Source organism: Sciurus carolinensis, chromosome 1 (assembly GCF_902686445.1).
Source record: "Sciurus carolinensis chromosome 1, mSciCar1.2, whole genome shotgun sequence".
Lineage (NCBI taxonomy): Eukaryota > Metazoa > Chordata > Mammalia > Rodentia > Sciuridae > Sciurus > Sciurus carolinensis.
The window spans coordinates 206997219-207020970 of record NC_062213.1 but is presented as its reverse complement, the minus strand read 5'-3'; the positions used below and the strand labels follow the sequence as shown (position 1 = coordinate 207020970).

The 23752-nt window shown below is 63.1% G+C and overlaps 1 protein-coding gene across 8 annotated transcripts in view; it reads right to left on the bottom strand.

Moving 5' to 3' along the window:
• The window catches only part of Megf6 (multiple EGF like domains 6), a 96089-nt gene that overhangs the window by 28889 nt on the left and 43448 nt on the right, over window positions 1-23752 (bottom strand). For 5 of the 8 annotated variants that reach the window (XM_047565615.1, XM_047565616.1, XM_047565617.1 and 2 more), the window contains one exon: window positions 2451-2573. The exons of 1 other annotated variant lie outside the window; for it this stretch is intronic. In XM_047565615.1, coding sequence (XP_047421571.1) covers window positions 2451-2573 — 123 coding nt within the window. Of the gene's footprint in view, window positions 1-2450; window positions 2574-8577; window positions 8899-19040; window positions 19063-23752 lie in introns of those variants that run through there. 2 more of the 8 variants (XM_047565619.1, XM_047565618.1) reach the window with 2 other exon arrangements.

Genomic DNA, 23752 nt, shown 5'->3' with positions numbered 1-23752 from the left:
GGGCACCTTCCACCCCCACCTCTAAAGTCCCCACTCTGAGCTGCTGGCAGGAGGGGACATCTAGGACATCAGGGCCTGGGCTAGGGGTGAGCTCCTACCACTGCCAAAGCTCCAGGAGAGCCCACAGTACCCCTTGCCAGGAGGGGCCTGCTGCTGCAGCTGAGCTCCAGCTGTGTAGCCTGCCGGCAGCTGGCCACAGGGAGGGCACGGCGCCTGTGCTAATTCTTCCGGTACAAGTCCACCGAGGACCTACTGCAGTGCAGGCAGAGGGTGCCACTGTGGACCAGATGGAGGCCCAGGGCTCTGCCCCACACCCGGGAGTCCTAGGGGACGGGAGGGCCGTGGAAGGCGAGGAAGCCTAGCCCCGTGCCCCGTGCCTGGGCAACGCCCTTCAGGACACAGGACAAGTCATGGCAGACTCCCTGGCTCCTGCAAGGAAGTCCCCCATCCATGACCTGACTGTGCAGCCACCCCCGACCCCAGGCCAGCATCTCAGGACAAATGCAGCCAGGGGCACCAATACGAAGGGACTTGGAGACACCCCTGAAACTCCCAGAAGACCCCATGTCCACTCTGAAAGCTTCTCGGGCACCCACAGGGAAGGCAGCTCCCGGTGGACCAGCCAGCGAACCCATGTGAACCCCGGACTCAGGAATTCCAGACACAGGAAACCCGCTGACAGCCAGATGCATGACTGCAGAGTGAGAGGCCACCACAGACTGGGACAAGTTCCATGTCCCAGGACGCCTGGGAAGGAAGGGGTCTGCATGCTCCAGGCAAAGGTGGCTTGAGAACAGGGCTGCTCCCACGTGTCCCAGGTCTTTACTGGGGCCTTGCCAAGAGATGAAGGAATTTTCCAGCTCAACTCGACTGAGGCCATGAGACCCGAGTCACCAGGGCAGTGCTTGTCAGGGGCGGGTGGCACCGTGCCTGGGGAGCCGGCCTGGGGAGTGCCCACCAGTGCCCCTTAGCAGCGAGGAGGGTCCTCATCTGCAGCCCTCAGACTCATCGCAGCAGGGACGTCCCATTGTACGAAGCTTCCATTAAACTACTTCCTGGGAGCCACAGACGGTCCAGCCCCAGGAATGGCTCAGATAGCAGTGGGCAGGGGACAGGGGACAGACCAGGCTGGGGACACGCTTTCTGGGCTGCCTGAGGCCAGCAGCTCACTCCAGCCCTAAGGTGCATCCCTCATTTCTGCATGTTAACGACGCCTCCCTCCCTGGTCCTGTCGCTTCCGGAGCTTCTCAGTGAAGGCCACCCTCAGACAGCGGAAACCAAGATGAGAGTGAGTGTCCCGGCCCCATGAGAGCATGGACTCAGCAGCGGGGAACCCCACACCAGACCCCAAAGGCCGCCCTTCTCTAGGGCAGGGGTGACATGTCCCTCCCAGAGCCTCTCTTCTAGGAGGCCTGGGTGCCAGGGTGCCCAAGGCCACTGAGCCCCTGCCAGGGCTCCCAGAAGCAGCAGCAGGCAGCCAGCTGGGCTCAGCCCGGCTCATCTGCCCCGAAGCACGTCAGAACATTCCCGCAGCTGCTTCTGCTCTCCCACCCAGGGCAGCTGCCTGGCTCCCGGAGCCGCGCAGGCACATGAGCTGCGTGTGGGGGATGGCCCCCTGGGGACAGAGGGCCGCCAGCCATGCAGCAGCCGGGACCAGGAGGGAGGCTGCCCGGGCTCCACTCTGGGTCTCCAGGGTGGAAAGAAGGGGTGTCCCATTCAGTCCCCTACAGGACAACCCCACGTGTCCGTAGTGCAGGGCAGGACTGCTCTTCCAGCAGACCCCGGGGTAGCACCCCCTTCACCAGCAGCTCCTGGACCTCCCTTTTCCTCCCCCCAGTGCTGGAAGCCAGTCTGTGTCCTCAGGTGTCACTGAGCTCAGGAGACAATGCAGAGGACCCGAGAGCCCAGGGGCTCACCCTCCTCCCCACCCACCAGCTGCAGTCACACCCCAAGCCCCGAAGAAGCCCAGCTCCACAGGCCAGGAGTGGCCTCACGTGCCTGCTTTCCTGCTGGGCCCAGGCAGCCTCCCCACCAGCCCGAGGATCCTGGATTCTGAGGGCAGCACAGCCTGGCCGATCCCTGCTGACTGACCACCGCAGACAGCCTCAGCCTTCCCATGGAACTGGCACGGCTGCGGAGGGTGTGCAGCCTGGGGTCTCGGGGACCCGGGTGAGCAGCGCCTTGGGACACTCTCTCACCTGCCAGAGCCTGGCCTCCTCACCTCCCTGTGGGTGGAGCTGCCACGTCCCACAGCAGGACAGGGCAGAATTCAGTGGCAGCACCGAGCTGCTACGGTGACAGCTGAGGCTATGAGGCCACACCCAGTGTGAGCCCAGTCAGGCCTCAGTCCCTGGGCAGGAGCAGGGGCCTGGCCTTCCCCAGACCTGGCACACCCAGGAGCACCAGGTGGCCGAAGCCAGGACCGGACAGGGGCTTCAGGTAACACTTACCCAGACAGGTCCTGCCGTCAGTGTGGAGTCGGAAACCGGGCTTGCACTGGCAGAGGTAGGAGCCTGGGGTGTTGACACACCTGTGCTGGCAGCCACCGTTGTGAGCACGGCACTCATCCACATCTGGGCAGGAAGGGGCAGGATCACCAGCCAGGCTCCCGCCAGGCCAGGCCACAACAGCCCTCCGAGCCCCAGCCTGTGCGTGCAGAGCCAGAGCGCAGAGGCAGGGCCCGTCCTCCCCGCCAGCTGGCATGCGTGGGCAGGAAGAGCTGCCACCTCTGGCCTGCTGAGATGTGGGGTGCAGCAGAGGGGAGCAGGCGGGGTGGGCACCCCAGCACCTCAAGGCTGAGCGCGGAGCACACCCTGTGCTCTGGAACCCAGATCCACACAACTCTTGGGGCGGCACCAGTCACTCCACCATGGCCCATGAGCCCAGAAGCTGATGACACTCGAGATGCCCCTGTCCCCACCAGGCTGGGGGAAGCCAAAGCAGAGCGGGTGGTGTCCTGGCTTAAGCGTGCCCAGTGCACGTCCATCAGGAACCTCGGAACACAGCCTGTGCTTTGCAGGTGAACGAAGGCAAGGATGGAGATGAGGTCATTCTGGGAACGGCTGGCTGGAGAAGGGGCAGAAATGCAGGGAGGAGCCACAGCAGCCGCCAGGGGCTGGAAGAGGCAGGAAGGACCCAGCTCCTAAAGGCTCTGGAATCCTGGACTCCAGGGTCTGACAAGGAACCTCAGCTGTCTTAAGCCACCTGGTGTGGTGTGCGGGGTTTTGTTACAACAGCCCCAGGACATGAATGCAGGGGAGTCAGACCTCACACCCTGCGGACAGGAGCCCCTGAAAGTGCCCCCAGAGCACCCTGGCCCCACAGGCCCTCCAGTCCTGCCTCTGCCTGGGGCAGCACCTCTGGCAGGCTCAGACCTGAATCTCCTGGGGACAAAGGGACAGAAGCAGGGGTGGGGGAAGAGGGCAGCCCTGACTTCCACATGGGCTGACGGACGGGTCTCTGCTTCCCATAAGAACAGGGTGGCAGATGGCAGCCCGGGACAAGGGCTCCTTGCAGCTCTGCGTCCTGCCCTCACCGCACACCTGCTGCTCAATGCCCCTCACCCCAGCACCCAGCACCATGGCCATAAGGCAAGCAGGCAGGACAGGATGTAAACTGGAGGCTTGGGAATGATCCTCCCCTGAGGCCTTCCCCAGGGCTGGAGGCCAGGCCTCTGCACCGCTGGCCTCATCGTCTACTTCAGGAAGGCTCAGGCAACCAGAAGGCTCAGGACCTGGCCTCTGGCCCTTCCCTCCAGACTTACTTGTGCCATGATGGGCTTCCAGGGAAGCCAGAGAGGGAGGCAGATGGAACAGAGCACAGAACAGCGAGGTCACCCCCAACACCAGTGTGAGCACCTCCTGGTGGGCCCCCCGCCCAGCCAGTGACCCCCTTAGTGCTAAGAATTCCAAAAAAATTCTCAGGGAGGCTCAAGAGTGGTACCCTCTGTAATTCCAGTGACTCGGGAGGCTGAGGCAGGAAGATCGCAAGTTGGAGGCCAGCCTCAGCAACTTAATGAGACTGGAGATAAAAACTTAAAAAAGGTCTGGGGATGTGGTTCAGTGATAGAGCACATCTGGGTTCAATCCCCAGCACCACAAAGGAAAAGAAAGAGAAGAATTCCAGGAGAGCTCCCCTAGAGGTCCTGGGCCTCTGGACATGGTGGAGGCTTTGAAGTGCCAGCCGTACCCTGGGCACAGCTGAAGGACAGTGTTCTGGCAGAAAGGCCATGTAATACAGCCGACTGCCTAGGTGACGGAGCAGCTGCCCTGGGTAGGGATAGGAACAGGGCTCGCAGAGCAGCAGACAGGAGACAGAAGCCCACACCTACTGTTCAGGCTACGTGACCTTCACCCGCCAGCCTCACCAACCCGGACCAGTGACCCAGATCAGAGGAAGGGACAGGCAGCGAGGGCCACTGGAGCCAGTGCCAGACACACGCTCTGTGCGTGAGCCACAGCTGGGTGGCTGGGGCCCCTGGGCCAGGCACAGCAGGCCCGACCTCTGCCGGGCCTCTGGAGGAAGAGAGGCGCCCGTGCTCAGCGGCCAGCGCTGGAGGATTTCCTCACGGAGCCAACGCCGGGAGAAAGTATGATATCCAGGGCAAGAGGGAGGCCGCTGGCAGGGCTGGCCCCAGAGCTGCCCGGACTGAGGGCTCTAATTCCACTCGACCCTCCAGCAGGTCTCAGTATCTGCTGTGACCACCCCGGCCTTCTGCCATCCTCTACCTCTGATCTGCGGCCATCCCCATTCAAACGCCAGCCTTGGAGTCTCCCACCCCAAACCCCAGCCATCTGAGCACGGTTGAGAAGGTGCTGAACCTAAAGCAGCGGCAGAGTGACAGTACCCACCACCTGCACCCGGGCCCGGCTGCTCAGCAGGCCGCAGATGCTGTTGCCCACACCCTCGGAACCTGCCTGGCCACCAGGAGCAATCAGAGCGAGCCCCAGCAGGCCTGCATCTCTGCCTGGGATCTCCAGATCCACCTGCTCCACACACAGCTCACAGGCACTCGGGACAGGACACAGGGTCCCTCCTAAGCCCGAGGCTGCCTACCCAGGAAGTCAGAGAGAGGCCAGGACCAGTCTCAGGAAGCTTGAAAACAAAGGGCAAGTGGCCCCCATCAGGACCCTGGCCCATCTATGGGAGAGTCAGTTGTGAGGGCAGGCAGTAGCACCCACCCCACCCAGGGGGCTCAGGAAGAAGCCCTTCCCCAGCCCGGATCCCTGAAAGGCTATGGTAAATCACACAGCACATGGCCAGGCATTCAATAGGTGCTTATTAAGAGCTGGCCAGCTCTGGAGGCTGTGCCTTCACCCAGCTCCTAGCACAGCATGAGGGAGGAAGTCAGCCTACACTCAGCCACAGGGTTCCGGAGGCTGCAAAGGCACCCAAGGCAAGGTCAGCAGGGCCCTCCACTGGCCCTCCACTCCCAGGCCTCCCTGCCCACACCCACCTGCACGTGACCAGCTAGCCTGCAGCCCTCCTGCAGCGCAGACAGGAACACTCTGTCAGCGTCCCACCCGGCACTCCCCTCTCCTAGCTCCAGCTCCCTCCTGAAGTACACAGACCCGGGTCTGCCAGGCACACGGCCCTAGCTCCAAGCCTCTCCTGACCACGAAAGTGCTGTCTGGGGGTTCAGAGCTGCCATGGCCAGGAGCCGGAGTCCATGATGGGGCATGCAGGGCGCCCTGAAATACACATGCCTTCTGGCACCAGAGTCAGCATGGGGACCAGGCGATGCAAGGCTGGAGGAGTCTGGGGTCCCCATGGGCAGGGCACCTGGCCAGACAATTTGCTGGGACCGCACAGCTCTCAGAACCAGGCCTCTGTGAACTGAGACAGTCCCCCTTACAGGAAGACAGATGGGCATCGGGTCAGCCAGGCAGGGCCCTCCACCGGCCCCACACACTCAGGGCCCGGCCTGACCCCTACCCCTGGCTTCCGAGGTGGACCAGCCCTGTGGCAGAGCAGAGCCATTCCCGGTTGCTAAGACTGCCCGTGGCTCTGGCTGTACCTGAGCAGACGTAGCCTTTACACAGTGTGGGCTGCATGTAGCGCAGGCCTGCAGTCCCACAGACTCGGGCTCGGCAGGATAGAAAGTTTAAGGTCAAAAAGTAAAAGGCCTGGGGATGTGGCTCAGTGACAGGGTGCCCCAGGTTCAATACCTAGCACCAAGGAAAGGAAACCAAAGAACCTCATCCCCAGAACCTTATGGAGACTTTGCAGACAGGACTAAGTGAACGATCTCAGTTGGCAGACCACCCTGGATTACCCAGGTGGGACAAAGCAATCAAGGACCCCAAGAGAGGGAAGGCAGGAAGGCTGAGCCAGCAAAGGGCCTGTGGCAACAAAAGTAGAGGCCAGAAAGACCAGAAGGCCTTTCTCTGTGGCTCTGAGGGTGGAGGAGGGCTCAGGATGTGAATGGTCACTACCCTTCCCTGCAGGCTCCAGAGGGACCAGCCCTGCCTGCCTTGATTTTAGCCCCTTTCGGATGCTGACCTCAGGGTTGTCTGTTGTTTTAGATCATCGAGTGCGGGGAAAACTGACGTTGCTGGAGGGATCCAGAGCACTGGCTGTTTGCTCAGGGCCTCTGCAGAGCAGCAAAGTGCAAGCCCTGGAGACAGACCATCCAAGCTGGGGAGCCACACTTCCCAAAGGTCAGAGCTGGGCGGACTCGCTGACCCCCAGAGTGAGGAGCTGTCTGCCCCCAGCACCTCGTGAAGCTGGGCTCCCTCAGCTCTCTGGTCCCACAGGCCTGCACCCCAGGTCCCTACCACACTGCCTACACCCACACAGTGCACGGGTCATGCTGAGCCATAGAGATGCCTGAGATGCCCCAGGGGCAGAGCCGACAGAAGGCGGGCACCTCGGCTCTGCAACTCCAGCAGGATGAGGGGCCCGAGCCCTGGTGGGCTGAGGAGCACGGGCGCGGCCCTTCCCATGCTTACCTGTGACTCAGGATGGAGCTGCTCATTCCAGGCCCAGGCTGGCCCAGGCACAAAGCCACTCTGCCCCATCTCCCTGAGGAGCGGCCCCAGGAAAAGGCAGGGAAGACCATCTGGAGGGGAACTGGTAGGGGTACCTGAGCAGCCAGGCCAGGACTCTGGAGATGTCCTGCGGTCTTGCTGCAGCCCTCAGTGGCTGTAAGTGACTGGGGACTTGGCAGCCTCATGACAGGATCAGTAGCACACACTGGCACGTGGTAACATCGCTATGACAGCCCAGGCTGGCTCCCCCAGGAGCTGGATGAGAACTTCACTGCCTGCCAAGCTGGGGCTGGCAGTGCCACAGGGAGCCCATGGCTGTGCTTTTGGGGGCCTGTGGAGCCTCCACCAACCCTCACCTAGGTGCTACCAGCTCCAGGCCCCACAACATACCAGGCAGAGAGGCTGGCTCTACAGAGACTATCCCAAAGCCCCTCTGAAGCTTTGCCAGAGCTTCCGGAAACACAGGCCCCTGGGGCTCTGCCAGCAAGCTTTGTCCCATGCACGCCACAGGGTCCTCAAAGGCACACCATCGTCCATAGGCCCTTCTCTCCCTGCCCTGAGGGCCATGGAGCAGGGCAGGGGTCCCGACTCCCCAGAGCCCGGCCACACTCGGCCAAAGACCTTCAGGTGCTCCACAGCCTCAAGGCACTTATGCCCCTGCTGGTTACTGACATGCCAGCCTGGTCCTGTCTGAGCCACCAAGCTGGAGGGCTGCCTGCAGGGTGGGGGTGGGGGATCTGGGCCCTGGCTGGGTCAAGTGGCCACGCCAACGGAGATGGGCAGGCTCCGTTCAGGGTTCAGGTTCTTTGGGCATGAGAGATGAGCTGCCCCAGGGGAGTCCTCTAAGAAGCCACACACAGGAGACGGAGGGCTTAGTAGGCAGCACTGGTGGCCCCTGGCTCCCCGGGTGCTGCCTCACACACCACACCCCCGCCTCGCACTTCTCAGGGTGCCCAGCTCCCAGCTCTGTGGAGCTACATGGAGGGAGGCTGCTCCAGTGCAGCAGGGGATCCCAGCTGCAGAGGGGCAGGGCAGGCCCTGGACAGGATGCCTCCTGCCTCCCAGCCCCTGGGGCTGCAAACCCAAGGCCTCTCCGTGAGGGTGCAGCCCACCCTGCTGGCCTATGAGGCCCGGGAGGGTGAGGGCAGAAAGGATGGCACCTGCCACACACCCACACATGGCCAGGAGGGTCCCTGTCACTTGGGACCCTGGAGAGGAGACAGCTCAGGGTCCCTGAGGGCCCCTCTCCCTGCCTTCTCACTTGACTCCCAGAGCAGCTGAGGCAGAGGAGGGGGAACTCCAGCGACTCAAGCAGGCTCAAGGGATGTTTTTCTTCCCTCTGGTCAAGTGACCTCCCTGTTGTCAGCAGCCTGAGCAGCCAGAAGGGATGGGAATGTCTCCGTCCTCAGGACACAGAGCCCCTTTCCCAGAGGCAGGGTCTGCTTGCCTGGCACTGACCCTTTCCTGCTCCCTTCAGCCTCTGCGCTGTCCGCCGCCTGGCGCAAACTTTGAAAAGAGGAAACAAAAGGAGCAGGCGACCGGAGCTGGCACCCTGGTCCCGCCCACCCCTGCCCATCCCGGCGCCCACCTGGCCTCTGGTCACCAGCGCTCACGGGGTAGCCGGCCTGGCCCAGGTGGCACGGGTAGCAGTTCCTCCAGAGGTAGCGGTAATGCGTGCCAGCGACGCGCGCCAAGCCCCCCAGGAGCCCCAAGCACCAGAGTGCGGCCAGGCCGCCGCAGCCCCGGGACGCCTCCATGCCGGTTCGGCGGGGCGGCGGCCGCCGGGAGCGCTGCGCCCTAAGCCAGCGGGGCGGGCGACTCGGGGCTCAGACCGGGCTCGGGACCGAGGCTCCGCGCTCTGGGCGCGCACACTCAGTCGGGCCGCCCTCTCCGCTCCGCTGCGCTCAGCGCTGGCCCGGAGCGGCTCCGGGTCCCGCGCCCCGCCCCTGCCTTTATGCTCTGGGTTTTCCCTCCGCCCCCTGCAGGTAAAGGCCAAATCCTCCGACGCCCGAGGGAGTCGCCCCCGCCCCCGGCCCCGCCCCGCCGCCCCCAGGGGGCCGCGGCGGTCCAGCCAACGCCCGCCCCGTGCATTCCTGCGCGCTCGCTCACAGACCAGACCGGGACCTAGACCCACGCACAAACGCAGACACCCAAACGCACACGGACCCACGGTGCAAACATGCAACACACGGTACACAGACGCGCAAACTCGGACACAGACACGCACAGACACACACTGGCGCGGACAAACACATGCACAGACACATGCAGCAACACGAGCTTGGCGCCAACACAGAAAGGAAACCAAAGCAGAAAACGAAGACATTCTGCAAGCGGGAGGCCCTGCAGAGGAGGCTCGGTGGGGAGAAGGGGTAGGTGGACAGTGAGAATCCTGAGATGAAGACACCCCTGCCCCCCAAGCACAGGGCCCAGTGTCCAGCGGTATTCCACTCTCCACTGGACCAGGGACCCATACAGAGGGAGCCTGGGAAAGAATCCCCCCAGCGAGGCGGGGTACTGCAGCCGCTGTGCACAGGTGTTGGGCTGCAGAGTCTCACTCTGCTCAGGGACCCAGCCCTGCCCCGCAGCTGCATGGGAAACAGCCTTCCCAGGCTGGACAGTGGCGGGGGAACCCTATACTCAGGCCTTGTGGGCACTTGACCTGCAGCCATGCATCTCACCTTCACAATGAGAGCCAGGCTGCTTGGATGGGAGACTCCTAAACCCCCACCCTCTCCAAGACCCCTCTCTCACTTATACCTGAGGGTTACCCACTCCAAGACTCCGTGAGGATGGAAAAACCGTACCCAGCCAGCTGGAGTGCTGAAGGTCTGGGTGACCATCAGCTGTGATCTGGCTGGGACGGACCCGGTGCTGAGTGGAAGGCCTTCCGCATCAGGCTGAGCTCCAGCACTTGGCAGCGGGGGTGGGACAGGGGTGACTGGACAGCCCGCACCTGCCCCAGGCCCTTCCAGAAAGCTGCACATCTCCCTGCAACATCCTAGGAGCCATCAGCTCCCTTAGAAGGGAGGAGCATCTCCCCTCTGAAGACTACAGGTGGGGAGTGGGCCCAAGGCCCTGGGACTAGGCACTTCAGAGGCATAAGGCTTGGGGCCACCACATATCCAACAGGAAACGAAGAGGATTCATGTTCCCTGGGCCCCCAGACCATTGATTGGAGAGGGGGACAGCTGCGTAGTCACTGAGTTATTTAAAGCCTAGAATCTAAGGATCCACCCGCCCTCTTACCATGTCCCTGGAGGTTATGGCCACTGTCTCCACTTTAGAGATGAGGACACTGGGGCTAGGACACCTTAAGAGACTGTCCCCGTGACACCATATGAGCAGAACCCCAGCCCAGATTCAGGTGAAAATGAGCCCATCCCAGAAGAGCCTTCCCTTCATAAGAGGGCCATGCTGTCCAAGACCCTGCCTCAGGAGCCAGCCCAGTGCCAAGATGTGGCTGAGGGCATTCTCTCCTGGCCAGTGGTCTTGCCTGGCACCTTAAGCCCATGGGAGAGAGATAGCCTCCCCCAGGCCTGCATTTCCCACCTTGCTGGGTCCTGTCTGCAGCCCAGGGCACAGCCTGCCAGGTCGGGCTACCAACTGGCCCCAGCAGTGCGGACATGGGCCTGTCTGGTGGGGGAGCCCCCCTTCCCTGAGCAGCACGCCCCTCGCCCTGGAGCCTCGACAAGCCCGCCTGGTGGACAGAACGCTGTGTGCATGGCGCCCCCTGGAGGGTGGCACTGCTTATCTCAGTGAGCACCTCCTTTGCAAAGGCTCCCCAAGACAAGCATCCCCCCCTCCGGCCATGGGATGCTGGGGCTGAGAGGCCAGGGTCCATGGGGGCCAGGCCTGCAGGGAGATAACAGGTGTGTCGAGAAGTGCAGAGAGACATGGGAGGAACCTGCCAGTCAGGTCGTCTCCCCAACAGCCGATGGGCTGGGGAACCCTTGGGACTCTCCTCGTCACTCTAGAGGGCGTGGGGGCCTGAGGCTGCAGGACATGTTCAGGAAGGAGAAGCAAGGCCGAGTGTGCGCAGCGGTGTGCCCAGGTCCAGGGAGGAAGTGGGCAGCCCACCAACCAAGCCCAGCTTCCAGGAGTGGCTCCTCAAGCAAAGCTAGGCCTGGGGAACATGAAGGACAGCATCTTGCCCTGGACACCTGCAAGAGCTCTGTGCGGCCTCAGGGGTCCTGCCCAACCCTATCCTCAGGGTGGACCCGGTCATTCTGGCAGAGGGACGCCCCCATCTGCCCACGCCCTGCCGGCCCCACACCAGCTCTGCAGCCCCACAGCCTTGGATCCACGTGCTTCCTGCCTCCATCATCCCCGCCAGCACCCCTCACCTCTCCTCTCTGCCCCACAGAGGCAGGTCCATGACTGAGGCCTCTTTCTGCCCAGAAGGAACCTGAGAGCAGGACGCCTTGCTCCAGTGGCCCTGAACCCTGTGTTCTGCAAGTGAGGTCCTGGAACCAGAGGTGACGTGAGATGCTCAAGGTCACAGAGGGCAGAGGCGCCACCCAGAGGGTCCAGGTCTGACCCCGGCGCCACTACTGTCCTCACCAAGCCACCGTCTTCAGCCACCTCACTCAGAAGAGGACGCAGCAGAGGTCTCCCATGCCACCCAGCCGAGGCGTGGTTTCACCCGCTCAGCCACCTCCAGGCCACCGTCCACACAGGGCCCCACAGGCTGCGGGTCAGAGCTCAGTGTGGTAGCCGCGGGCAGCATCCAGAGGCTGGCTCTGGCTTCAGTCCTGGCCCTGCTGACCTGCTCTCCCTGGGCCTACACAGCCCCCACTCCCTGCCTGATGGCGGTGACCTCCCGGGCATCCTTCAGAGAGCTCTGATGCAGAGATGGCCTCTGCGAAGCCTCCTGGCTGGCCCTCACCACGCCACACTGCCTCGGCTGCCCCCAGCCGGTCTTCATCCACGGTCCTTCAGCCCATGTCACTCCCTCGCCTTGCCATTCAACAGTGATGCCTGTGCCCACTGTGAGCAGGACTTGGTTCTTGGGGGGCCGTGACAGTTCCCACCTGACTGAGGCGTACACCCCAGTCCAGAGCCCAGGGCGGCTCATGGTTTGGGAGCCTCCAGCAGCTCCGTAAAGGTCCAGGGGTGTGATGGCTGTGGGCCCTGCACCCACGTGGTCTGGTCCAGGAACTTGGTCCAGAATGCACCACAGCCTAGCAGTACCCAAAGCCCCCAGGGGGAACTGGCCCCCAGTGTCCCCACTCGGTGCCACCAAGCACACCCAGGCCGAGGGCTGTGGGTCTGGCTGCCACTTGGGAAATGCTTTCCCGATGCGGAAGCGCAGCTGGGCGTCTCTGCCCGCCGGAATGTCTGTGTCAGCAGAAGGGGCCTGCTACCCAACCCCCACCAGCTCCAGCCTCCTCCCCAGGCTGGGCGGCCACCAGGCCCCTTTGCCAGGATGGGAGGGCTGGCATGGGAGGACAAGGCCCAGTGCCACCTCCCAAATGCCACAGCTTCCCCTTAGTGCTGGGCCAGTCCCACAGGAGGCCCAATTCCAGGGCTGTGGGGCAGAACTCCCATTTCCCAGGCCAGTGGGAAGGGCCCAGCCAGCTGCTGCAAGTGGCGTCTGTCCCTCAGTGTCCTCCTCGGACATCCACCTGTGAAACCCTCTCTGTGACCACAACTCCAACCTGCCATTCAGGCACCTGAGCACGTGCTACTAACTCCCCAAGAGGGTGCGGTACCCAGGTGGTCCGGGCTGCCCCAGCCTCTGGGAGCAGAGCAGTGTGGGCAAGGTTGGCTGGGCTGGGAACACAGGGCACCTGTGGGCACTGGGGTCTGCCTCACCCTCCCCTAGGCTCCTAGGAGTTAAGGCATGGGGTGGGGGCCGCCAGGGAGACCCCAGGAGGCCAGAGCACTGGGCTCCCTGTCCACAAAGTCCATGTGCTCACCAGGTGCCTTCCTGGGGAGGAACCTCCTACCTGGTGCCAGGCAAGGGACAGGGGAGGGAACTAAGCCCCTGGCAGGCAGGGGTGGGGACAGGGGCATGAGAGAGAACAGTGACACTCAGAGAAGCCCCCAGAGCCCACCACCCAAGATCCTAAGGTGTTCCATCCGGGGATAAGTTTCGTACGGCTACCCAGGCAGAGCCATTGACAAGAATCCACTAGCATCTTCCTGTGCCCTGTGCTGGGTTGGACCAAGCACTGACAGGTGGACAGGACAGGAGGACCTAGTGAGTGGGTGGGGGTGTGTAGGCCCAGGCGCTACTGCCTGCTGTTGCCCCCACCCCTGCAGCTGCTCCCTTCTCCTCCCCCCTCCGCTGCAGGAGGCACCGTCACATGACTGGTGTCAGTGAAGACACAAGAGCAGGTCAAGCCGTGGTTTCTAGCGGAAGCCATGAGGAGCAGCCTGAGACCCTGGCTCTTGCCCACCCTTGACCCCCATGGCTCTGGACACCCAGGGGGGTCCCTGTGGTCTGAGGTCTGGATTAGATGGAGGGCCAGGGACATGAGGAAGGCAAGGGCATGCATGGCCCAGCCTGGCCAACACAGGCGAGGGCTGACAGGTGGAAGGGGTCGAGAGGAAGCTAGAAGACAGCAAGAGAGGACAGGCTGCAGTAGGACAGCCAGGTGCCACCCGCTGGGCCCCACCTGCAGGGAGAGGGCCAGGAAGGGGCCAGGAGGTTACTCCACAGCACGCTGGAGGCCTCTCAGCCCTGGAGCCCTCCCTTGCCACCCCACCCTTGGGTGGCTGTTTCTGACCCTTGACCTCCAGATAAGGAGGTCAATCTGCAGTATGGGGTCACACAGTCCCACCTGCTCCTCCACAGAGACCAGTCTCCATAACTTTCTTCCCAATGCCTCACCTGCTGCGGCAGAGTTTATTTCAGGACGAGAATGCACCTGGGCCCCTACCTGGCCCAGTACAGGAGCCCTGGCTCGGCCTCCCAGCAGGGTCTCCACCTCAGCCTCTGGTAAACCCAGAGGCCACCCAGGCCGATGGAAGGAGAATGAAACCCACAGGTGTCCCTGCCAGGCCAGATGCCATCCTGACTGCGCCATGCCTGCAGCGGCCAGCAGAAGCCAAGAAGCTCCTTCCCTTTGCAGACCAGGCCTACTGGGAGAGCCCCAGGCCACAGCCGTGACCCACAGCCCTCCTCCAAGACCAGACAGCTCGGGGGCAGCTGACCCGGCCACAGCACCTGAGAACTCGACTCCACCTGTCCCAGGGAGGCAGCCCCCGGCCCAGAACAGAGCCATGGCAAGGGCCTCCTGCCCGTGTGCAGGGGACCAGTCCCCTGTGCTGCCTGATGCCAGACCCCCCTCCCCCGTGGTGTGTGAGGCCTGAGCATTTGGGCCATGAGTGCTGATGAGCACCCCAGGAATGTGGCCCTCACCCCAGGCGAGGCCAGCCACCCGGCTGGTGCCAACTCATGGGGAAAGGAGAGCTGCCAGGGGAAGTAGCGACCACAGGATGGGCCCATGGACGCCCAGGTCTCACTGCACTCAGAGGAGAGGAGCCAGGTTAGGGACAGTGACTGGGGGGGCTTCCTGGGAAGGCAGGCCTGACCTGGCCTCTGGACATATTCAGGGACAGGAGACTGGTGTGTCGGAGGATGTGGGGCGGGTGTGGGGTTGCTGGGCAAGAGGCAGTAAGGGCCAAGAGGGGACTCAAGGGGGACTGGCTGTGGAGGGCGGTCTGGCCCACCTGGGCACACCCCATGCAGCCCAGCCCCTGGCCACAGCAGGCACCAGCTGGCCAGAATGAACTAGCAAGTTGGTGGCCTGAGAGCAACACCAGGACGTCACCAGCAGCTCACCCAGCCTGGGGCCTGTCAGTCGCTCCTCCTCCGCCCTCTGCTCTACCTGCGGGACACCAGGGTTGGCCCCAGCTCCTGCCCACTGCCTGAGGCCCAGCTAGCTTACTGCCTTCCGAGGAGCCCCTCACCTCTGAGACCCAGATGCCACCCTTCCTGCCCCGCACACAGGGTTTGCTGCAGTCCACCAGCCCCTGTTGGACCCCACCCCAGGCCACCTGCTGCACAGGCTGAGATGGAGAACAGCTCATGTCCACATAAGACGCACAGTAGCCACTGCTAATCTCCAGGGCTTCTCCGTGGCTCTGAGGTCCACATGCTGCCCTCAAACCTTTACGCTGGAAGACACTCAGGCTCCTCAGGTCACATCACATGGCCTGTCACCAACCTTTCCCGCAAACCTCTCCAGGAGGCAGGACGCTGCCCCTCATTCCTTCCAGCGTCCCATCCCCTGCCCCTGGAGCTACTTCCACCCAGAAGTGAGGCAGGGGTGCGGTGAGCATTCGGGGATCTGGCTAAGGGCTCAGTGCAGTCAGAGGCCCAGCCACACCCCAGGGCGCAGAGGGCCAAGGGCCAAGAGGATGGAGGGCAGGGGTCTGGGCTCAGAGCCACTTCTCAGGATGCCCTGGGGAAGAGATGGGGTGTGGCAGGGTTGGTGCCCACAGGGCTGCTGGGGACACAGGCATGAGCCACAGCCAAGAGACGCAGGCCACATGAGGCCCCAGGGGGAGGCCAGAGCTCCAGACAGGCTGGACGAGAGGGCATGCCCAGCGAAGGGAACCAGAGCCAGAGGCAGATGACGACTCTGGAAGGAAGACACCAGTCCCCTAGCTGAGGCCTGCCCTCCAGAACTGGCCATGAGGGGCAGCCCTGTGCCTCAGCCCTGCCAACAGGGGCCTGTGGGGTCCACTCTCAGGAGGCACGCAGCGGGGACGCGAGTCGCTCCAGGTCAGGCACGACATGCCCACCCTCTCTGAGGCATCCTGGGCTCCTGCAAGCCCAGCCACTGCCACCTGCCCCCGTCACCCTGCCTTCCAGGGAGGAGATCCTCAACCACTAAGCAGGCCAGTTGAAGTTCCAGGAGGATGGGAAGAACAGGGCCTGGACCTTCCCTTTCCAGGCCAAGAGGCTCCTGGCTCAATGGCGGAAGCTTCCAGGACCAGGGCAAGATCCCACCCAAGTCTTCTGCCGTCCATCTTACCAGCCCAGGGCTTACCCTCTGCAGGGGGATGGATCCACCAGGCCAGGAGCCCCAGGATGTGCTGGGTTTGTCATTTGGGTGTCCACCTCCACTCCCTGTACCCTGAGTCGGAGGAATATGGCCTCTAGAGTTACACAGCCTCAGGTCACACGTCCTTAGTCAGTGCCCAGGGACTCAAACATGGGCCTTCCAGCACTTTCCTGCTCCTCTGCCTAAGCCTATATACAGGTCCTTCTGCCAGCCACAGGTGTCCAGGGGTGAATACCCAGGGGCAGCAGACTCGCACCTTGGGGTCCTCCAGAACACTGTGCTGGTGTCCTGGACTTGGGGAGGATGGGCAGGCCTCTTGTCCATCTGTCCCTGGGCCGCTCTCACCACTGACATTAAAAGCTACCATTTCCCTGCCTTGGCCTCGACTAAGACTACACCTGCCAGAATTTGCTTAGCAGAGGAATGAGTGTGAGCCAGCGACGGGAAATAGACGCTTTCAACTCAGCACCTCTGATAGAGAAGGCCTCAGCGGAAATGCTGCCATCCAGAGGCCAGCAGCCCGAGAACGCTGGCCCAGGAAGGGAACGAGGCTCTGCCATGGGAATGCCAGGTGCACGCCTGGGCTCCGGGGCCTGCAGGTGTGAGGCTCTGAGGCTGGCCACACCTCGTCTGCAACCTCCATCTCTGCAGGGACAATGCACTCAGCGGATGTAAGTCTGTTCCTGCGGCGGTAACACAATCCCTTCATCTGCATGACTTACAGGCAGCAGAATTCATTCCTCACAGTTCTAGACGTTGGACGCCCAAGATCGGATGCAGCAGATTCAGTGTCCCATGAGGACTGTCCCTCCTATGTGGGCTCTCACATACGGTCACCCTCAAAGGCAGACGCTCTCCTTCAGTCTCTCATAAGGGATTGTGTCCTTACAAGACCTCTTAAAAGGCCCCCCTCTTACTATTACCACCCTGGGGACTCAGTGGAACCCAGAATTTAGGGCCCAACACAGACATGTCAAAGGTGCTGCTGAATACAGGCCTGCACTGCAGCAGGAGGGGTAAAAGTGGATGAGAAGCCCCGGAGTGGGGCAGAGGGGGAGAGATCCGCCCCAGGTGGGGGCTGGGGCCAACTGTAAACAGTCGAGCCCAGAGCCCAGGAGGTCTGGGGCTGGCAGAGTCCTGGAGGCTGCTTTGGACTTGCCCGAGGGCTGTGGGTGCTGTCCTTCCACAGCCCCCTGCCTGGGCCTCTGTAGCCACAGCACAGACCCACACAGCAGGTACTAGCTCAGTACCTGCTGTGTCACCACAACTGCCCTTTCAGTCCACCAAGGCCAGCTGACCCCAAAACTGAGGCAGTGGAGACTCCTGCAGGAGAGCCACCTGCTGGGAGATCAGGCCTTGCTGGCAGGCAGGCAGAGAAACTCCCCACCAAGGACCCTGAGCTGCAACAAGGGGCCACCCAGGCGCCAGGCGCCTGCCCCTGGCACCAGGACAAGGGTTTGATTTAGCTTCTCCTGCCCCTTCCCTGCCCAGGCACCTCGGAGGACATTACAGCTGGCCTGGGTCAGCTGCTGGACCTATTCAGCGCAGGTCACTTCCCACATTCTTTCCTCTCCCTAGGGACAGCGAGGTTTGGCGGGGGTGAGGGAGACGGAGAGAGCCCAGTGACAGCCCAGGGCAGGCGGGCCTGACTCCCTGAGAAGGCTGGGAGGCCAAGTCTCCTGGAGGGGACATCACGTGTCCTCCGAGTCCTGGGGGCTCCTCACGGGCACTCAGGTGAGGACCCCAGCTCTACCCAGGAAGCCCTTGCAGCTGAGCCAAGAGGGGCAGGGCTGGGCGGACCTGGACTCCCTGGAACAGACCGCTGTCCCCTGAGAAAGGCCCGTCCAGCCTCCGTGCTGCCGGCGGACTGGCGGCCCCTTATCTCCTGGCAGGAGCAAGGTCAGCGGGGCTGGAACAGCAGGGCAGGCTCAGGGCGGATTCCCACCCCCGCTGGGAAGGCTGGCCTGCAGCCTGCACGGGGGAGCCCACCCAGCCGCGGAGACCAAGGGCCCCTGAGATGCTCGCGTCCCCCATGGGCGAACTCAGGTTTCTTCCTCCTGGAAACACTGATTTCTCAGAATGGACAGGACGAGTCTCCCCATCACACGTCACTATAGCCTTCAGACCAGACTATCGGCCTAATGCCAGGACTGGACCCTTTCTGCAGCTGGGAACATCTATAGAACTGGACCACAAACCAGAGGCAGTGGAAGGAAGAAGTGACCAGGGGGAACTGTGAGGGGCCGGGGTTTGCACAGAGACCCGCCGGGGTCCCCTGCACCTGCAGGTAGGGTGATGACCACCCCTGCTCTGGCCCAGTGAAGGGTCCTGCTCCCCAAGAGTCTCAGGTCAGGGAATGTCAAAGCTGGTGAGGGGCCTGGCTCAGGAGGGCAGCTCTTCTGTCCACCCACTGTCTACCCACAAAGCCATTCTGGGGGCTGGAGCCCACACAGGGAGTATTTCCAGCGGTAGACCCTGGACCCCAGGCCTCAGGGCAGTTCCAAGAGGTGACAGCATCATCTGTCCTACTTTACAGAGGAAGACTGAGGCTCAGAGGGGTGGAGTTACTCACCCAAGGCCACACAGTGAGGACCGACGTGGAGGCTGAAACTCGGCCCTTGGTGGCACCAAAGCCCAGCCCTGGGGTGGTCTTTCCAGAGTGGCTGACACAGGAAGCCAGAGCCACTCTGGAAGTGAGCAGCCCAGAAAGGACCCTCACAGCAGAGCCCGTTTCCCCAGAGCCTGCCTGTCCCACATGCAAGTCCACCTGCTCACAAGGACCAGCACGCGGCAGTCACGCCCTGCCAGGAAGCGGAAGCCACAGCTGGCGCCCACCTAGCTGGGAGGTTGTCCGCTCGGCCCACCCAGCCCAGCCAAGTGAACTCGCTCTGCTCCAGGACGGTCGCCTAGACCATGACACAAGGGTCTGGACGCCATCCCGGGCGAGGACCGAGACACCTCAGCCGGGCCCCTGCGCCAGGGCCTGGGGTTTCAGGGTCAATTCATCATGCTGAGCGGTTTCTGGGCTCACCTGCCATTGCCTGGTGCACACTGCCCTGGGAGTGAGCAGGGCAGCCACCCTCGCAGAGGCTCCATTTCCCGCGGTCGGTCACATGTGGTCGGCCAGCACCCCAGCCTCCCGGCAGCTTCTCTCCAGAGCTGCGACTGCGGGGAGGCAGGACTGGCAGGGGGACAGAGAAAACAGCAGGCTCTTGGCTCTCAGCAGGGCCCCTCAGCCACACGGTGACTTGGAGCCACAGCCATCCCAAACACGCAGAACTGGGGCAGCAGACTCCCAGGGGACGGAGGCCAGGGGAGGGGCAGCGGTCGGGGAAAGGCCAGCATGGGTCTGAGGCGGGATCCCTGGCCAAGCCTGCAGCCAGCCTCTGGCCTGAGCCCCTGATCACCTGTTCCATGACCTTGCTGCTTGCTGGATGGCAAGAACCTGGCCTGTCCTTAGGGACCCCCAGCAGAGACGCCAGTGACCCTGGGCAGCTCAGGCGGAGGCTGGGGCTGGATCTGTTGCCGACACTGTGCTCAGCTCTGGTGTAGACATGTCCCTGGCCAACCACATCTGGATGGTCATCAACACAGGACCCAGCCCCAGAACAGGTCACAAGTCCCCCAGTTTTGGGAAGCCCACCCACCCACAGGAGCAGCTCTATCCTGGGAGAGCCTCATCTCCACCCACTTTGCAGAAGCAGGAGACAGACTCAGGCAGGCTGGAAAGGGAGCAGCTCTGACCCTGGGGTCACGGGCCCTCAGGGGAGCCCCTTGCCCAGGCCTCAACACACCTGCCCAGAGAAGAGACTCAGGGAAGGCAGAGGCCCGGGTCTCACCACCTGAGCACTGCAGAGCAGCCTCCTGGACCTGGAGCCCAGCTCTGGGCAGGCGGGCCCCGGGCCCCAGCGCAATACCTCTCTGGTCCCTGAGCAGTCTTCTTCCTCAACGTGAACTCTCAAGCCCAGAGCAAGGTCCCCGTGCAGGGCCTCTGGGGCCTCTCCACCAGCTGTGAGGGCCAAGCCAGGAGCTCCTTCCAGGAGGGACCCCAGGCAGCAACCCAGTAACTGCCAAGCCTGGGAGACAGTAAGAGCCCCCAGCATCTGCCCGTGACAGGCACAGACACTTGCAGGGAGGGGTCGGTGGACCAAGCCAGAAGCTGGCTCCTCTCTGGGGACCGGCACACACTCCAGCTGAGAGCCAGCCAGGAACCTGCCCTGCAGAGCAGAGCTTCCCAGGGGCCCGGCCCCTCACTCACCTGCAGGGCCTCCAACTCCTGCTCTGCCTGTTTCTCACCAAGGGTGTGAGGCCACCATGGCACCCCCTGCCCCAGGCCTGGCACAGCCCCAGTCTAGCTCCCTGGACACCATCAAGAAGCCAGGGTGTCGGACCCCTCGGCACAGGTGCAAGCTGACACCAGTTCACGGCAGAGCAGGGAGGGAGCCTGCCCAGGGCCAGGGGAGTATCCTCAGGGGGGAGGGGAATTGCCCAGCCCGTGGCTGATGGGGCCAGCTATCCCTGACCCCACGAAAGACCCATCAGTCCTACCAGGGGAGTCTATGCCCTCTGAGGTCCTGGGCGATGCCTCGCCAGTGGCTCCCAGTCCCCCGACCCAGCCCTGCGAGTGACACCAGGCTAGGAGAGGAGGGCTGCTCTCAGAGTGGACCTGAAATCCGTTTGGTCATGAGCCACCCACAATGCCAGAGGCAGGCAAGGGGTCTGGCCCTGAACCCTGAGTGTGGGGGAGGAACGGGGGGCCAGGGGACAGAGGCTCCCCAAGGAGGACACCACCTTGGAGGGACTGGCTGCCTGGTCAGCCCGGGTGGAGAAACAGGAGTCCCATCCTGAAAGCCCCCCCCACCTCCCACCTGGGCACCGAATCGCCAGCCCAGGGCTGGGATGCTCGCGGTGTGTCCAGGTGGACAAGCGGGCCTCAGGGCATGGCGGCCGGGCACCCTCCTCTCCCTGGACTTGGGGAGGAGATTCTCCACGTCCCACCAGCACTCACCCTGTCCTGAGTCGGGGTTTTGGTGTTACCCCATGGAGCCCATTTCAGAGAAGGGGAAACCAAGACAGAGGCCAGGGCAGGTGGGTTTCTGGGAGCTGGTGGAGGCGGCATGGGTGAGGCCATCTCCTTTCCTCACTGAGCCCAGAACCCTGGGCCTCCTCAAGGCCCAGTAGGTCCCCAGGGTGTGAGTGGGGAGGGGGTCCCAGCAACTGCTCCCCTCCCCAGCGCTGCTGGCCACAAGAACATGCCATGAGGGAGCACACGGAAGTCCGTCTTTCCAGAACATCTGCAGAGGGCAGACCCTCCTGCCTCCCCTGAACCTCCACCCGTGGACAGGCAGCTGGCAGGTGCACATCTGGAGACTGCTGAGCTCAGTCGAGCGTGTCCCAGGAGACCAGACTTCGGGAGAGCAGGGCAGGGGCCGGCGGACCTGTGCTCAGAGCCCTGAGCTGACCACCCCTCTCGGAGGGCCAAGCTGCCCCTGCATCGGGGATCCAATGCCGCCGCACACCAGCTGGAGCAGGCCAAGGAGGGAGAGGCAGACGGGGATGGCGTGGGGCACCTCCTTGCCTCCATCCTCATCTGTCGCTGTCCTTCGGGGATCTTTGTCTGGTCTTGATTTTACTGACGGATTGCCAGGGCTGGAGGGGTGGGGTTGCAGGGGCACCCAGTGCTGGTGAGCGCTTCCAGCCCTGGGCCTCCGGGAGTCCTTGCCAGGAGCACCCCCGGGCATGTGGCCCCCTCCCTCACAGGGACCTGGCTCCCTGGCACCCCTCCTCCCCTGCACAGCCCCAGGTGCCTCCCACAAACATCAGTTTCTGAGTCCCTGAGGCAATTTTGGGGTGGAGATGAGACATGTGAGGCACACATGGGGTAAAGAATACCCTGAGGACCTGGGCACCCACCTAGGACCCGGGGTCGACCCCCCCAGAGCAGCCAGGGGGCTGGGAAGGAGAAGCCTAGCAGATGAGTGGGGCGGGAACTCGAGGTCGGGAAGGCGGTGGGCCAGACAGGCCTACCTACCTTGGCAGGTCCTGCCGTCCCCCCGCAGCCGGTGGCCAGCGGGGCAGCGGCAGTAGAAGCCACCCACAGTGTTGCAGCACAGGCCCTCACAGCCCCCGCCTGCGCCAGCACACCCGTCCACATCTGCAAGGGGAGAAGCCAAAGAAGCTCAGGGAGCGCAGACCTCAGAGGACACTGTCCAGCAAGGCAGGCCTCATGGAGGGACCCAGTGTGCAGGCCATGAGCCGCGCTGCCAAGCAGGCCAGACGGGGCAAGTACTCGGATGCAACCTGGTTTGCAGGTGCCATCTGCAGCTTGGCCGAGAAGGGTCCACCCTGCAAGCAGCCACACAGGGGCTGAGAATCCCAGAAAGCAGCCCTGGGTTCTGGTCAAGCTGTCGGCTACAGTTTCAGGTTCTCCAGGGAAACCAAGCTGCCCTCAGCTCTGAGGCCAGGAGGGGTCCCACACGGTCACACTCACAGCTGCCTGGGATCCATCATGAGGGCCCCAGGCCCTCACAGTCCAGTCCTTCAGGATCACAGGGCATTGACTGGGTCAGGCCTGGGGCAGGCCGTGAACCCTGAACACCCAGCCAGGCCTGCCAGCTGGACAATCCCAAACTGCCTCCCGCTCTGGCGGGTTCAGAAGGTGGGCAGTTCCTCTGAGGTAGGCATCTGGCCTGCTGGGATGCAGGGCTCAGTCCCGGGCAGGGGCAGCACCACCATGTCCCCACATCTCTAGCTCAGTCAGTCAGGAGTTAAGAGGACTGAGGCTGCTGAGGGGGAAGATCGGGGTCCCTAGGGCTCCTCACACCTGTATAGACCTCATATCTGTGTAGACCTGCCCAACTCAGGGTCCAGATACCCCTGCCCACCCATGCTGCCAAGCTACCTTCTCCAAGGTCCAAGGTGCTGAGCTTCCCGTGCCCCCAGCCTCTAAATGCCAGAGGCCATGGCTCTTCCTGGCTGTGGGGGGAAAGTAACCTGAGTGGGGCTCGAAGCAAGTGAGGACCCTGACTTGCCCCAAGCACAGATGGCAGGCATGTGTCCCCTCATCAGGAGCTGCTAGGGGTGAGCCAGACCCTCAGGGCCACACATGAGGGGCAGACAGAACTGGGTACCGGCTTCCCAGGCCTGAGCAGCCCAAGCAGTTCTCCCAGCACCTACTCAGAAGGCTCCCAGCTGGGCTAGGGTTCAGGGGCGGCCACAGTCCTGTGAGAAAAGCCGTGGTCCAGACAGCAGGGCAGCTGTGTCTGGGTGGCTGAGACAAGCTGCCAGTCCAGCCCTGCAGGGTTAACAGTGGGAATGTTCTGGGAATTCCTAGAAAGTTCCACAAGGCAAGACAGAGGCCAGCTCAGTACAGAGGTCAGAGCCAAGCTGCTCAGGGAGGGTTCCATCGCCCTGCCGGGGGAGGCAGCACAGAGGTCAGCCCAGCAGGCTGGGTGAGGCACGCACACAAGCTCCTGGGCCTGTCCTGACATTTGGGCAGCCACGGAGGGCACTTGGCCAGGCGGGCGAGTCAGGTACCAGGAGATTCATCTCAAAGTGCTGGCACAGCTGGGTCCCTGCAGGCCACAGGAGCACTAGGCAACTCCGCTAGGGTGGGACAACCCCGTGAGGCCCTGCCACGATTCTGGGGGACGCCAGGGTGAGAGAGACTGCAGGCCAGAGCCTCGGGGTTCCCCTCACCCACTGGAAAAGTTCCTAGCTAGCACGACTCGGCGGGGCTGCAGG